The 14690-nt window shown below is 75.2% G+C and overlaps 2 protein-coding genes across 2 annotated transcripts; both read right to left on the reverse strand.

Annotated features, from left to right (window-relative positions):
- Positions 1 to 685: 685 nt before the first annotated feature.
- TRABD (TraB domain containing) lies at positions 686 to 5719 on the reverse strand. The gene is made up of 10 exons (XM_037513358.1): positions 5674 to 5719; positions 2814 to 2952; positions 2578 to 2656; positions 2297 to 2463; positions 2068 to 2208; positions 1628 to 1738; positions 1410 to 1549; positions 1130 to 1302; positions 940 to 1051; positions 686 to 863 (listed from the first exon to the last, which is right to left on the reverse strand). Exons 2-10 carry the CDS (start codon positions 2907 to 2909, stop codon positions 686 to 688), a joined length of 1197 nt encoding a protein of 398 aa, XP_037369255.1. The 5' UTR covers positions 2910 to 2952; positions 5674 to 5719.
- A 3155-nt stretch (positions 5720 to 8874) lies between these two features.
- Positions 8875 to 13196, reverse strand: PANX2 (pannexin 2). Its single transcript, XM_037515199.1, has 3 exons — positions 12971 to 13196; positions 9439 to 10887; positions 8875 to 9235 (listed from the first exon to the last, which is right to left on the reverse strand). Exons 1-3 carry the CDS (start codon positions 13194 to 13196, stop codon positions 8892 to 8894), a joined length of 2019 nt encoding a protein of 672 aa, XP_037371096.1. The 3' UTR covers positions 8875 to 8891.
- Positions 13197 to 14690: the final 1494 nt, after the last annotated feature.

Below are 14690 nucleotides of genomic sequence, written 5' to 3' on the forward strand. Positions count from 1 at the left end.
CCCGCGGCGCGCCGCCCGGCCGGAAGCCGGCCCGCCCCGACCGGAAGCCGCGCCTCCCCGGCCCGCCGTCGGCCGCCCCGACCGGAAGCCGGCCCGCCCCGACCGGAAGCCGGCCGTCCGCCGCGCGCTTCGCGCCCGAGGGGCCTTGACGGCCGCCCCGCCCCGCGGCGGGGTGGGCCCGGGTGGGCCGGGCCGGGAGCGGCCAGCGCCGGCCTCGGTGCGTGGAGGCGCGGGCGTCGGGGAGGGCCGGCTTCGGGGAGCGCCCGCCCTGGGCCGGCCCGCGGCCCCCCGCGCACCCCCCCCCCAGCCCGTCCGCCGCGCAGGGCCCCGGGAGCACCCCCCGCGGGCCGCCCCCCGCCCGGCCGGCCGGGCGCCCCGTCCCGCTCCCGCGGCGGAGTCCACGCGGCACACGACGCGGCACACGACGCGGCTGCCGGGCGACAGTTTATTCCCAGTTCCGGGGACCACACTCTGGGCGGGCGGGCGCTGTCCGGGCTCGTCCCGCCCGCAGTTAAGGCTCCGGGCCCGGCCGCGCGCGTCTGTCAATTTCTTAAGTTAAAATTACCTGAGTAAAAAACTTCAGACATTTTTAAAAGCCAACGGGCCCGCGCGGGCGGCGGCGGGCGGCGGCGGCGGGCGGGCCGGGCCGGGGCGGGCCGGGGCGGGCCGGGGCGGGCCGGGCCGGCTACTCGGGCGGCCGCGCCTCGGACGCGCGCTGCAGGCAGAGCTGGGCGGCGGGCAGCGACAGGACCAGGCGGGCGGCGCGGCGGCCCATCCAGAACAGGCCGTAGCCCAGCAGGCCCAGGGCGGCAGCCTTCGCGGCCAGGCGGGACACCCTGCCGGAGACGGACGGCGGGGGCACGCTGGGAGCCGGGGCGGCTGGGGGCGGCCGGGGGCGGCCCGCGGCCCCCCGCGCCCCCCGCGCCCGCCGGCACTCACGTCATGATCTCCTGCACGTCCAGCTCGGCCGTCCAGTTCTTCTCGATGCCGGGCACGTGGCCCATGCCCACGACGCCCACCACCACGGCGGGCACGCTCTGGCGGGGCTCGGCTGCGGGGGCAGCGGCGTCAGCGCGGGGCCCGGCCCCGCCCCCCCCGCCCCCCGCCCCCGCCCCGGGGCGGCCGTCACCGTCGGAGGCGCGGGGCAGCTCGAGGCGCCGGGCGGCCTGGCGCAGCATGTAGGTCAGGTAGACGTCGCGCTCCGAGACGATGGTGCGGTGCAGGTCGGGGAACTCGCCGATCATCTCCGCCATCATCTGCTCCAGCAGGTCCTTCTGCTTGCAGCGCTCCACGTCGTCCTTGCTGGGCAGAGGGCGCTGCCAGTCCGGGGCGGGGCGGGGCCGTGGGGAGGGGCCGGGCGCGCGAGGGGCGGGGCGGGCGGGCGGGCGGGGCCGCAGGGCGAGCCCTACCTGATGGGGTCTGACAGGAAGCACAGGCCCCAGGCCAGCTTCACCTTCTGCCAGAAGGACAGCGCCGCGATGGCCCTCTTGAAGGTCACGGGGATGGGCCGGTCGCCCAGGTGGAACTTGCAGAAAGGCACCTTGCTGGCCTGGGGCAGAGGGGGTGTCACCGGGGTGTCGAGCACCCGCGGCCCCCCCGGGCGCCCGGCCCGCCGAGCCCGGCCCACCTCCTTGAAGGCCTCCCTGAATTCGCCGCCGGGCGCCATGCCCAGCTGCTCCGTGATGTGGGCGGACACCTTCAGCAGCAGCATCTGCATGAGCCCCGACATGACCCCGTTCTGCAGGACAGGGCCCTCTCAGCCCGAGCGGTGGCCAGTCCTGCCCCGGAGGGCATGGCTGGCCTGCCAGGCTGACCCCCAGGCAGGCGGAGTGAGGTCCCACCAGTGCAGGCCTCCAAGTGGGCGCCCACAGCATAGGGGCTCCCGCGGCCATGCAGACCCCCCAGGCAAACAGTCATGCTCTGGCCACGTGGCCTCGGCCCCCTCCAGCCGGACCCCACGTTCTCTGCCCACGTGCCCCTGCAGGCCAGCGAGTGGGCCTTGACTTGGGGCTCTCGACCTCCCACCCGGCGGTGCTCAGGGCCAGCACCGCCCGCCCGCCGGCGCACCTGCCTCACGGCCTGCCGCAGCTTCTCCAGGCTGAGCTCCTTGGCCTCCCGCAGCAGCGTGCGCTCGTCCATCTTGAGCATGGACACGCGGTACTGGCACAGCTCCACCACCACCACGTCGGGCTGCACCGCCCGGATGGTCTAAAGAGAGAGGCCGGCTCAGCGCCCTCACGGCAGCGCCCATTCGCTGAAGCCCCTCCAGGCGGCCAGGGGCCGCGGCGGCCCTCACCCTCACAACGTCCCTCTTGCTGTCATCGCTGAAGTGGGCCGTGCCCACCACGTACACCTTGCTGCCATCCTCGGCCACCAGCTGGGTCACGGTGCGGGGCAGCTTGGGGCGCTCCCGCCGCCGCTTCAGCTTCACCTCCAGGAGCAGGTGGAAGGCGTCCACGTCAGCTGCAGGGGGCAGGGCCAGCCTGAGACGGGGCCCCTGCTAGGGAGGGTGGGAGGGGCCGCCCACAGGGTCTGCGAGGCCCCCACCCGCCCGCCCGCCCCAGGACCCGCACGCACACAGGTTCTGGGGGTCTCCAGGGAGCGCCCGGGGCACCTCCTCCGCGGGCCCTGACGTGGCCGCAGCTTCTGCATCAGCCTGCGGGGAAGGGGAGCGCTGAGGCGGGCTGCCTGCTGAGGGGGGTGTCCTTGTGCCCCCGGCAGGGGCAGGATGCCCCCAGGGATGGCCACCCACGACCGGAAGTCGCGCCAGCTGCCCCCATGAAGGCCACGAGGCCGCATCTGCACAGAATCACCTGGGAGGCCCCAAGCAGGTCACAGCGTGGGGCGTCCTCTGATGTCCCCCTCAGGCTGCTGGCCTCTTGAGGTGGCCGCTCCTCCTCGCTCTCCATGGCTGGAAGGCTGGGCGGTGGCTCCTGGCAGCGAGGGCAGAGCCTGAGGAGACAGGGACCATCCCCGCCTGAGGGAGGCGCAGGGCCCGGGAGGCCGCCAACAGCACTGGCCACCAGCGTCCCTGGCCAGCCCCGACCCTCGGGGCCACCAAGGCCAGGGTCCCTGGGGTGGCCTTGGCATGGGAGGCGTGAGCTGCCCTGTGATGTGAGGCTGGCAGTGGGGGCTCAGAACAGGCCTGGGGGGCCTGGGGTCCCCCAAGGACAGGACTTTCCCTGGCAGAGGAAACAGCGTCGGCCTCGGGCACCAGCCCCAGGAGCCTCGGCTTCTGACTTTCTGAGCAAAACAGTCACGCAATCCCGGAAAGGAAGAAAGAGCAGGCCCCTCGGGGTGGGTCAGCCCCGCCTGCCCGTGCTCCCACCCGGGGCCTGCTGGGCTTGCTCCAGGCACCATCCTGGGGGTGGGGGGGCGCAGCGGACCCCGGTGTGTGGGCAGGAGGTGGGCCTAGCCTTCCTGCAGGGAGCCCAGGGGACGGCTGCAGCTCCAGGGCCTGCCTGCCGGCTCGGTAGAGGTCGGGGTGCCCCAGGACCCATGGTCTTGCAGTCCCAGCGCGGCTCCTCCCAGGAAAAGCGAACCCTGACACCTGGCGGCTGAGCCCCACGGCGGTAGCGCAGCTCAGCCAGCGGTTCCGGTTGCGCCCGCCCTGCACCTTGGGTGCTGCAGGTCAGAGCCACCTTCTGGCTTCCCCAGAGGGCGTCCGAGGCCAGGAAGGGAAGCGCGAGGCCCCGCCCACTCCAGGGCCGCCCCGCCCCTGGGCTCTGCCAGGGCCCCTGCCCAGCCAGGCCCGCCCCGGCAGTGGGGCAGCTGGTGGCCCTCGGGCATGGGGCACAGATGTGGTGGCCTCTGCCTGCCCCTCCTGCTCAGCCTGGCTGGACCCACCCTGCTCACCGCCCGCCATCTGTGCTGGGGGTGCCCGGCCTCGGGGCCGGGACCAGGCCATAGAGCTTCCTCTCGGCTCTAAGGCGCCTGTCCTGGAAGGGGCTGCCAGGACCCCCCAATCCCTGTGCCCTGATGTGTCACAGGCCCGCACCCCCTGCCCTGGCCAGGCACGGCAACATGAGAGCTGGCCCCTCCTTGCACTGGACTCAGAGGCTGGGGCCCACACCCCGGGGCCAGCCCCCAGCTCCGCCAGCATGCTCGAACCCTGGTGCTGCCCGGCCCCTCCCGGCCCCCGTGCTCCCCACTGCACGCGGCAGTGACCCGAAGTTCCCTCCAGTGTCCGGCCCACCGGCCAGCACAGCTCCAGGGGGTCTGCCCAAAGCGGGGTACTGCACCACCCCGCATCACCCTCCAGCACCGCCACCAGACAGTCCGACCCGGGGTCTCCTGGGCCGCGGGCAGAGCACGGCCACTGGGCGTGGAGGAGCAGGACCCTCCTCCAGCCTTGAGGCCGACAGCCCTGCCCACAGCACACAGCGGGCCGCTGGGCGTGACCTCTGGCCCCTCCCTCTGCTGGGAGGCAGGGGTAGCCCCCCGCATGACCCGAACCGGCGTGGGGGGTTGCACAGCAGGCAGCAGCGGTTCCCACAGACGGGGCGGCGGTCTTCAACTCCCCAGGATTCCCCGCGCCAAGGGCAGAAGCCAGGGCTGCGCCGGGGTCCACACGGAGGCCCAAGGGAGAGCAAGGGTCCTGCTGCCCCAGCTCCTCCTCGCTGCCCCTCCAGGGCCCCGAGGCAGCCTGTCGCCTCGCTCAGTCCCGTCCACTCCCCTCCCCCCCTCCCCTCCACACAGGGACCTAGAAAGGGTGTCCAGACCCCAGAAAACCCTCATTCCCCCGGGGTCTGGCCTGTCCAGAAAGGCAGAGCCCAGACAGACAGGCCGGCCGGCCGGCGGCAGGCCCTGACCTCCCGCTGCCGCCTCTGAAGTCTGGGCATTCCTGGCCCCTGCACCTCCTGGGCCTGGCAGGCCTGCTCCGTGGGGGTGTGGTGGGGCTGGGGTGCCATCCCACATCTGCTCCTGGCCCGGCAGCCTGACCGGCCCTCCTGGGGCCTGGACACTGCCCAGGGCTGGGCCCGCACGGCCCCCACCACTGCAGCCTCCCGGGGGCATGCAGGCAGTCTTGTGGGTGACCCTGGCATCACAGCACCCGGTCCCTCGGGGGAAGCGGGCGGCACCCAGCCCGGCGCCCTCGTGTCCCCCGGGGGCTGCAGCAGCAGCAGGGGCACTTTCTGCAGTGCCTCGCCCTCCGGGGGGCTCCCCCGGGGTCCTGCCCCGCGCCGGGCCGGCTGGACCCAGCTCAGGCGAGCTTCGGGGCTGACCCCAGCGGCCGCGGGCAGCGGGAGCCGAGCCCCCTTCACGGGGCGGACCCGACGCGCGGCGCGGACCGGGCGTCACACCCCAGCGGCGCCGCTTCGCAGGAACACGTCAGCAGCACACCCCGCGGCGGCGAGCCGGCCCCGAACCCCGCGCCCCGGCCCCGAACCCCGCCCCCGCGCCCTGAACCCCGCGCCCCGCCGGGCCCTGCGCCCCTGCGCCCCGCGGCCCAAATCCCGTGTCCCGGGCACCGCACGCGAGCCCGCCCCGAACTCTGCGCCCCGCCCCGCCCCGGGCCTCCTGCCCCGCGCAGGGCCGGCGAGCAGGGCGCGGGCCTCGGCCTCCCGGCCCCCCGCGCCCCGAGGCCGCCCCGGCTCTCGCGCCCCGGCCCCGCGCCCGCCCCCCGCGGGCGGCCCGACCCCGCCCGCCCGCCCGGGCCCGCGCGCGGCGTACCGTGGCGGTCGGCGCGCCTCAGCCGGCCTCCATGCGGCGGGTCGCCCCACCGGACGGGGCGGGCCGGGCCTCGGGGAGGGGCGGCCGGACGGGCCGGACGGGTCGGTCGGGCCGGGGCGCGGGGCGACGCGCGGCATGCCGGGAAGCGTAGTTCCGCGCGCCTCCGGCTGGCCCCAGCGGCGCGCCCGGCCCGCGGCCGCGGACTACGCTTCCCAGGAGGCCATGCGAGAGCGGTCGCGAACTACACTTCCCGGGAGGCCGCGCGCCAGAAGCCCCGCCCGCCCCGCCCCGCCCCGCCCCCGGCGCTGCGGGTGTGCGGACGCTAGCGGTGGCCAAGGCGCCGGGAGAGTCGTGGGTTCGAGTCCCGGGCCGGCACCCGAGCGTGGCTGCCGCGCGCAGCGCTCTTCAATTCTCGGGCCGCAGCCCCCGCCGTCTGTAAGACGAGCTGACGTTAGTAGCGCGAACGTTTTGCGCCCGACAACACTGAGCCATCCATCCCCCAAGAAAGGGCAGGCCGACAGTGGCGTGCAAGGAGCCGAGAACTCGGGGTGTGTAGCACGCCCCGGGGCGGGCCAGTGGGGTGGGGGCGCCAAGACCCCGCGCGCACCGGGCACCCAGCAAGCCCCAGCCTGCAAGGCCTCTGGGGCCTTGCCACCGGTTCTGTCGGGAACCTGCACCCTCCCACCGAGTGGGCCAGGCGGCCCTGCTGAGTACCCCCATTGCCCCCCCTTGGGCCCAGGGGCTCAAGATGGCACCCGCACCCCTCCACGCGGGGCCCTCAGCTCCGTTCCTGGGGTGGCGTGTGCCGGGCTTGCAGGTGCGGGCTGCCTGGGAACGCAGCAGCAGAGGGGCCGGGGCACAGGTCGCCCCCCCTTCCCCACAGGAGCCCCAGCCCCACCCACGTGGAGCACCCAGGCCTCCGGCAGGCCCATTTCAGGCCAAGCACTGGCTGCCGGGTTCCCGCGCCCGCTTGCACGGTGCCCCCGCCACGGCACTTGGACTGCTGGCGACGCCACCCTGACCGCACAGGCTTCCTGGGGGCCGCGGTGCTGGGGCGCCTGCAAGGGGTGACTCGTCTGTCGCTTGCCCTGCACCCCCTGAGGCCACAAGCGCTGCCCAGGACTGGCCACTCCCTGGAGCCAGGCGCTGCAGTGGGGCCTCGGCCGCTGTGCCTGGGACTGGGGGCACTCCTGCCACCCTGAGGGGACCGAGAACCCCAGCCAGCAGAGCTGGGCCGCCCCTTTCCCTCAGGTCTGCAGATCCTGCCCCCAAACACCCCAGGATCTAAGAAGCTTCCCTGGGCACTGGGGGCCTGCAGTTGGGCGACTCCTGCCTTCCTGAGTTGGGCAACTCCTGCCGTCCAGTGGGTGGGGACAAGCCCCAGCTGCTCCTGGTGCCTGCGGGTCCGTTTGGGAAGAGGCCAAGGCAGCCCCGGGCTGAGGCTCAGCTGCCGGGCGTGACCCCTTCCTGGCTCCCGGTGGGCTCTGGCCTCGGGCTCCTGGCCAGCCCTCCAGCCGTCCCTCCTCCCTTGCGCCCGCCCTACCACTGGGCCTCACTGACAGGACAGGAGGACAGGGGCCTGGACAGGACTGCCGGCCCCCGCGCCCCCCCCTTCTCGGGTCCCCTCTGGTCTGCAGCACCTCAGCGGAGCTGGCCCGGGGCGTGGGCAAGGCCTGGACCCGGTCCTGGCTGGGGGCTCACGGACGGGTGCCAGGATACCGAGCCCCTCCTCTCCGGGAGGCCCGGGTCCCGTGGCTGGCGGGAAAGGAGCAGAGGGAGGGGACACCTGAGCCCGCCCGGGCACCCCCTGGCGGCGGCAGCGGGGGTCACAAGAGGGCCCTGTGCTTCCTCAAAGGGACAGACGCCACCCAGGCGGGACGTGTCACAGCTGTCCTGCCAGGCTCGCCCAGGGACAGAGATAGGCAGAGCCAACCACCCGCACCCCCCACCCCGGAGGCTCCTGCAGCCATTTGGACCCGCGTGCCAGGGGCAATTCTTGGGGTGGCGGGTGTCCACGAGTGAGGACGGGCGCAGGGCCCTGAGACTGGCCACAGGGAGCAGGCCAGGGGCATGGTGGTGCCATCGTGCCCCCCCCAACTCCGGGACCAGGTGGCTACCTGCACCGTCCGTGAGCCCCCGGCAGGTGGGGGCGCGGCCCGCGTCTGGAGGGAGGCCCAACCCTGACCCCCGCCCACCAGGCAGGCCGTGGGAGACCACGGGCCAGGCGGGGGGGGGAGGGGCGGGGCCGTGGCCTCGGGCGCGGTGGCTGCGTGGGGTCCTTTCCCTGGAGCTGCTGCCCGCCGGGTGCTGCTGGGGCACCGGGCGGGAGCCCGACTCGGGGGGACCCGGTCACCGCACCTCTTTGTTTTCTGATGTTTGCCCCGCACCTGGCCGGGAGGGCGGCCCCCCGGGGCTCACTGCGCCAGGACCCCCCCACACACAGAGCACCCAGCCGGCGGCTCTGCCTCGGCCTCTCCCGCCAGCCCTGCCCCGGCCGCCCGCAGCCAAGCAGCCCGCCCCACCGCCGCCTGCGCCCAGTCCTTCCGGAAGGGACTCAGGCTCCCCGGCCCGGCCGGCTTGGACGCAGCCTCGTCCCTGACATCCAGCCCGGGCACACATCAAGGGTGCCTCTTCCAGGAAGCCTTCAGAGCCCGCCCGCCCCCCGCGCCCCCCAGGACAGCCCCTGGGGTGCGGTCCTGTCTCCACAGCACGGGGCAGGGCGGGCCGGGAGGGGCCTGCGGGGCGGGGTGGGCGCCGGGCCGGACACTCGGGAGGCAGGCGGTATCAGAATAATATTTATTGATATGCTCGTTGCTACCTTGATACTGTCACGTCGCCGTGGCTGAGGTAATAGGGACGGGGCGCCAGGCCCAGGGGCCGGCGGTCCGCGTGGGGACGTGGTTATTGCGATGGGCCCTCCCTGGGGCTGCGGCCCGCCCCGCTGGCCTCGCCCGCCTGCCCGGCCCCGCGCCCCGGGAGACGCGCTCGCGGCCGGCGGCCTCTCCCAGGCCCGTCCCCGCAGGGCGGCCCCTCACAAGCCAGTGTCCTGGGCCCAGGAGAAAATCGACTAAAAAAATAAACTCTTCGTCTCGCAGCCGGGCGCCTGGGGCGGGCGGGGCGGCTCTCCCGGGCGGGCATGCGGGCGGAGGCCGAGTGCGGGCGGGCGAAGCGGCGGGCGGGCGGGCGGCATGCGGGGCCGAGCTGGCCGGCGCCGGCCCTCAGAACTCCACGGTACTCACTACTGTCCGGGGCTCGTCGAAGGTGGCGATGAGGATCTGCTGCGGCGGGGGGATGGCGATGAGGCTGCCCACGTCCGGGGGCGCCCGCGGCGCCCCGCTCTCCTCCTCCCGCGCCTCGTACAGCGTGCTGATGTGCAGCAGGGGGTGCGTGGCGTTCCGGCTCAGGAGGGCCAGGGGGTCGGCCTTGCCCAGGCTGGTCGGCGACAGGGGGGCCGTGGTGGGCGCGGCGGGGGGAGAGCGCACGTGGAACGGGCCCGCGGGGGGCAGTGCGGCGTGGGCCGGCTCTGCGGGGTACAGGATCTCCTTCTCGGGGAGCGGAGCCTCTGCGGGCGGGGCGAGGGCGGCGGTCACGTCCTGTGGCGCCCTGGGCAGGCGCCCGGGTGGAGGGCCAGCGGCCCCCGCCCCTCCCCAGCCCTCCGCCCCCGCCGGCCCGAGCCCCTGCCCCCCTCCCGGCCGTCGGGCCCGGTCCGGTCCGGGGGTTGGGGGGACCGCCCTCCCCGCCCCGGGCGCCCCCGCCCGCGCCTACCTTTGGTGGGGGCGACGGGCAGGCCCAGCCCACACTCCTCCTGGGACAGGAAGCCGCCCTCCTGGCTGCGCGAGGCGGGCAGGGCGGCGGCGGGCGCGGCCTCGGCCTTGGCCTTCTTGGAGCCCAGGATGTAGGGGTGCACGTCCAGGGAGAAGTGGCGCGCGTGCTTCTTGTCGGCCGGGGCCGGCCCGGGCGCGGGGCCCGCGTCGCCGTGGCCGCCCTTGTAGTGGTGCGCGGCGCGGGCGCCCGCGTCCAGCAGCGGCGCGATGAGCGTGTCGGTGGCCGTCTTGCGGCGCACGGGCTTGGGCTTGTCGGCCTTGCCGCCCTCCACGCGCATCACGGCCAGCTGCTCCCGGAAGGGCTGCGGCAGCGGGTTGCTGCTGGGGATCCACTTCATCTTCCTGCGCGGCCGCTTGACCACGGGCGGCTCGGCGGCGCCGTCGGGCTCGGCGGGGTTGGCGCTGGGGTCCAGCGTCTGCACGCCCGCGTCGCGCACCGTGGGCGTGGCGTCGTGGTTGGACTGCGCCAGCGCGGCCAGCAGCTGCCGCACCACGTTGTCGTACATGAGGTCGCTCTCGTTGGTGATGAAGTCCAGGCGGTTGAGCGACTTGATGTGGTCCCGGTTCTCGTTGCAGAACATGGCGAGGATGTTGATGTCGCAGAACTGCGAGCGGCGCCACTGGCGGCGCGTCTTGATGCCCACCTTGTGCAGCTTGTCGAAGATGAAGTTGCTCTTGCGGAAGATGAAGAGGTGGATGAGGTTGACCAGGATGATGAGGTTCATGGAGCAGAGCAGGACGATGTCCACGCCGGCCACGATGCGCTGCAGCTGCACGGCCGGGAGCTTGCAGCTGACCCGCACGGCGGCGCCCGCGCCCGCGGGGGTCTCGCCCAGCGCGCAGGTGAACTCGTTCTGCTTCTGCGTGGCGTAGTAGGTGCACAGGTAGGAGATGGGCGCCACGCTGAGCAGCAGGATGAGCAGGTGCCGGGCCAGGTACAGCTTGGCCAGGAAGTTGCTGCGGCCCCGGCGCTCCAGGTACTTCTCGAACAGGTTCTGCTCGGGGCTCTTCTCCTTCTCGGCGTTCTCGATGATCTCGCGCCGCTCGCGCTCCGTGATGCCCGGGCCCTTGGACTGGATCTGCTTCTCGATCTTGGGCGCGCGGCCCTCGGCCGCCCGGTGGTAGCAGTTGTCAATCTCCTGCAGCAGGAAGTTGAGCTCGGAGGTGAGGCGCGTGGAGGCCAGGAACTCCCAGCCCAGCGCCGGCACGTACATGATGGCCGCGAAGGCCAGCAGCGAGTAGGGCAGCAGCTTGTGCTCGAACAGCGATGGCCACAGGCTGGCGTCCACGCCGGGCAGCGCGTCCCGCAGCTCCGTCCAGCAGTAGCCACGGGCGTACAGCGCCTGGTCGCGGGTGAAGTTGTGCGGGGTGTAACAGTAAATGGGCTCCTCTGCGGGCGAGAGGGAGGCCGCTGGGGGACCGGGCGCCCTGCCCCGCCCCTCCCCTGCGTCCCAAGCATGGTGGAGGCCGCCCCGGGGCCCCCACCCACAGCAGCAGCAGACTGTGCCACGGCCTGGCCGCTCCCGGCCTGGGGCACGGACCCGCGCCCTGGACTCAGGCCCCTCCCAAACCCCACAAAGGCCCCACCGAGGGGCAAGACGGGCAAGGCCACGGCTGCCCGGGAGCCGGGTCCTGCCCGCCTGCACTGCCCAGCCCCGTCTCCACAACACCCAGCCGGGGCGCAAGGGCGGCGCCGGGACGGCGCCAGGGCGGCACACAGCGGGCCCTGCCTGCCCTGAGGGCAGGCATCCCCCAGGGCCCCGGCAAGGGCAGGGACCCCGGATGGGGGACGGGACAGTGCCCGCCACAGCCCGCAGGAAAGCGCCGGCCCGTCCCCTCCCCCTCCCGGAGCCCGCAGGTGGCCCGTGCTGGGCGCCAGCTGGGACCTCAAGGCGGCCGTTCCCCACACGGGGGCCGCGCAGAGGCCTGCCCACGGCCGCTCTGTCCTCGGCCCGCTGGTCTGCTCGGGACCCCCCGAGGCGGCGTGTGCCCCTCACTCGAGGGCGAGACCAGGCAGCCGCGGGGCGTCGGGGAGCGCATGGGGGTCGGGGGCACGGGCTGCAGGTACCCGCGTGCGGAGGGCCCGGCCGCCGGGGCAGGGGCGGGCAGCCATGGGCCAAGGCCCCAGGGAGGACGCGGTTTGGGGCCCGGCGGTGAGCAGGGCTCAGGGCACCGGACTGGAAAAGGCAAAGGAACCGACTCTTTGGTTAAGGAAACGGCATTTTATTCACTTAGGTCTCGCCCTCGCGGCCGCCCCAGGGGCTGCTCTTCTCCCTGGGGCCAGCACAGGCCGGTCACCGCCGGCTCCCCGGGGTCTGCACCCTGAGCAAGGAGGGGCGGCCCCGGGCCCCTGACCGGCTCCGGGGGCCAGCGGTGAGCTGGGAGATCACCCCCCCGGGTGGGGGCTTGGGCGGGTGCCGGCTCGTCCCCAGCTCTGCCATCCTGGCCTGGGGAGGACGGCGGGCCCGGGCAGCGCGCCAGGATGTCCCTCTGTCCCCAGAAGCGCCGGGGCCGTCAGCAGATGGCGCCCGCCCACAGCGCCCAGGGAGGCCACGCAGGCTCCGGCTGCAGGGGCCTCATCGCTGGGCCCGGCTGTCAGACACGGAGGGGCCTCGGGGCTCTGCGCTGCTGGCCGGGCGCTGGGCGGTGACAGGTGAGACCCGAGTGGCTCCAGAGCAAGCGGGGCCTGGCCGTGGTCGGGGACGCCCAGCCTCACGGCGCTGAGCACCTCGGGCCCCAGGGCCCCGGGCCCCAGGCAGCCCCAGCGGCAGGAGCCTGCCGGGAGCAGGGCCTCGTCCGGGGCTGGGGCCTGCTGACCTGCGCTCGGGCCAGGCGGCCGCGTGGCCCCAGACAAGGACGTGGCCCCCGCGCGAGAGCCGACAGCAGGGCCCTCGCGGGGCTCGGCGCCCTGGACGACGTCCGTCCTCAGGTCCAGCGCGCCCAGGTCTCGGGAGCCCCTCAAGGGCAGGACGTGAGATCTGGGGACAGAGCCGAGCGTCCCTGCTGGCTCCCCGGGGGTGCACGGGCGCCCGACGCCCCTGCCAGGCTCCCTGGACTGTGACGGCCTTCCTGGACCCCCGGCCCGCCTGACCCCAGCTGTCTCTGCCACCCTGTGCCGCGCTGCAGCTGGCTCCTCAGGGCGCCCTCCCGGCGCGGGGCTGCGTCTGCTCAGGAGGCCCCTAGGAGCCCCTCTGTGAGGGCAGGACGCCCCCTCACGTCCTCTGCCAGCCCCTGGCCACTGCCCTGGCTCCATCCTCTTCTCCCCGCGGGGGAGCCGCCAGCCGGGCCACGTGGGCCGCCCACCGTCCTCCAGGCGAGGACCCCACCCTCTGCGGGCAGGACCCGGCACCCGCGGGACGCCCCGCGCGGCCACTCCCCCTCCGGCGGCCCGGCGCCCCTTCTCCCCGCGGCTCCCCGGGGGCCGGGGCGGGGGCGGGGAAGGAGGGGAGGCGGCGCCCGCCCGCGCCCCTCACCTGCGAAGTTCTTGGTGAAGACCAGGGTGACCAGCAGGATGGGGACCAGCACGGTGCCGATGGTGACCACGCGGTCGAACGGCAGCTCGAGTTTCAGCTGCAGCAGCAGCGCGGCCAGCGCGCCCGCCTTGTCGTCCTGCGCGCCGGGCAGGATGAGCTCGCGCAGCTTCTCGCCCGCCAGCAGCGCCGTCGCCATGTCCGCGGACGGCTCCAGGAGGTGGTGCATGGGGGGCGGGGGGCGGCCCGGCGGGGGCGCGGGGCGGGGCGCCGGGCGGGGGGCGCGCGCCGGGCGGGCGGGGGCGCGGGGGCCGGGGGCGCCGCCGGGGGCGCGCGGGGGGCGCGCGGGGAGGGCCGAGGCGGGGCCGGGCGCGGAGCTGGGGCGCTGGGGCCGCCGCCCCCGCCTCGGCTGCAGCCCCGGCCGGGCCCTGGCGCGCGCTTCCCGGCGGGGGCGGCGGCGGGACCCCCGCCGGCGCGGGGTGCTCTGCGCAGGGGCCGGCCCGCTCCCGCCGCGGGGAGGGGCTGTTTACCTGCGGCGGCTCCGCGCGCTCCGCCCCGCCCGGCCGCCCGCCCGGCCCGGCGCGCAGCCGCGGCGCGATGACTCGGCGGAACGCGCGGGGCGCGGGGCGCGGGGCGCGGGGCGCGGGGCGCGGGGCGCGGGGCGCGGGGCGCGGGGCGCGGGGCGCGGGGCGCGGGGCGCGGGGCGCGGGGCGCGCGCTCTCCCGGAGGGCCCCTGCGCCCCGCTGTGCCCGAAGCCCGGCCCCCGCCGCGGTGCTGGGCGCCCCTCCCCGCTCGGCGCGGCCCCCGACCTGTCTCCCGCGGCCCGGCCCGGCCCGGTCCGCCCGCGGCAGCCATCCCGGGCCCCGCGCCCTCGCCGACCTTCGCCCCGGGGACCCCGGCCCGCAGGACCCCTCGGTCCAGCGCGTTCTCTTCCCGCGGGCGCGCCCGCCCCTGCCCCGCGGGGCCGCCCCGCAGCACGTCCACGCACCCGCCACCGCCTCCGACGGGCTTCGTCCTGCGGGGCGACCCTCGCCTCCTGCGGGCCCTGAGAGGGGTGCTGCCGGCCTGGCACGTCACCCCTCCTTCTTTGAGGGTCCCCAAGAACTTACACAAGCGCCGGCGTGTCCACACCCCCACATCGATCTTGCACCACTTCGGGACCACCGGGGCAACTCCCACCCCACAGCCCAAATCCCCCCTCCAGGCAAAGCAGCAGGACACCCTTGGGGCCCCTCTGAGAGCCTTAGTGCCGCTGGGGGTGCCCTTCCTGCTCTCAGGCTTTGGCTGGCTGCACCCCTCGGTGAGGGGGGTCCAGCTGCAGACTCTGTCTCCAGGCAGCGCGGGGCACCCCCTTTGCGCCTCTGGCGAGGACCTGCGCTGAGCTGTCAGCCGGCCCCCCCAGGCCTGGCCCTCCTGGTGGTGCTGGAGGCCCCTGGCTGGAGCGAGTCCCCCCGCCCCTCACTCCCCGTGAGCCAGTGCTGGGGTCTGGCGGGCTCTCGTTGGGGTGCGTCCAGTTCAAGTGGCTTGTGTGGACACGGAGGCCACACCCACCCCTGTGCATTTTCGGAGGTGTCCCCAGGCCTCGGCGGGTCGGAGTGCCCGCTGGGTGTGGGCCACGCCGTGGAGGTGGACCCTGCAGAAAGGCGGCAGCTGCCCGCCCACCTCGGGCAGGGGTGGAGCTCCGAGTAGCCGGGGCCTGGACCCCGAACTCGGCACCCAATCC

This window comes from Talpa occidentalis, unplaced genomic scaffold (assembly GCF_014898055.3).
Source record: "Talpa occidentalis isolate TD23 unplaced genomic scaffold, MPIMG_talOcc4v2.1 talOcc4.16, whole genome shotgun sequence".
Taxonomy (NCBI): Eukaryota; Metazoa; Chordata; class Mammalia; order Eulipotyphla; family Talpidae; genus Talpa; species Talpa occidentalis.

Excerpts from the sequence above, each read along its gene's own strand:
- PANX2 (XM_037515199.1), bottom strand. The coding sequence starts at position 13,196 with ATGCACCACCTCCTGGAGCCGTCCGCGGACATGGCGACGGCGCTGCTG. Across the intron at positions 10,888-12,970 it reads CTTCACCAAGAACTTCGCAG|AGGAGCCCATTTACTGTTAC; the intron begins GTGAGGGGCGCG and ends TCTCGCCCGCAG. Across the intron at positions 9,236-9,438 it reads GCCCGTCGCCCCCACCAAAG|AGGCTCCGCTCCCCGAGAAG; the intron begins GTAGGCGCGGGC and ends CCCCGCCCGCAG.
- TRABD (XM_037513358.1), bottom strand. The coding sequence starts at position 2,909 with ATGGAGAGCGAGGAGGAGCGGCCACCTCAAGAGGCCAGCAGCCTGAGG. Across the intron at positions 1,303-1,409 it reads TTCCTGTCAGACCCCATCAG|CAAGGACGACGTGGAGCGCT; the intron begins GTAGGGCTCGCC and ends CCCTCTGCCCAG. Across the intron at positions 1,052-1,129 it reads GCTGCCCCGCGCCTCCGACG|CCGAGCCCCGCCAGAGCGTG; the intron begins GTGACGGCCGCC and ends CTGCCCCCGCAG.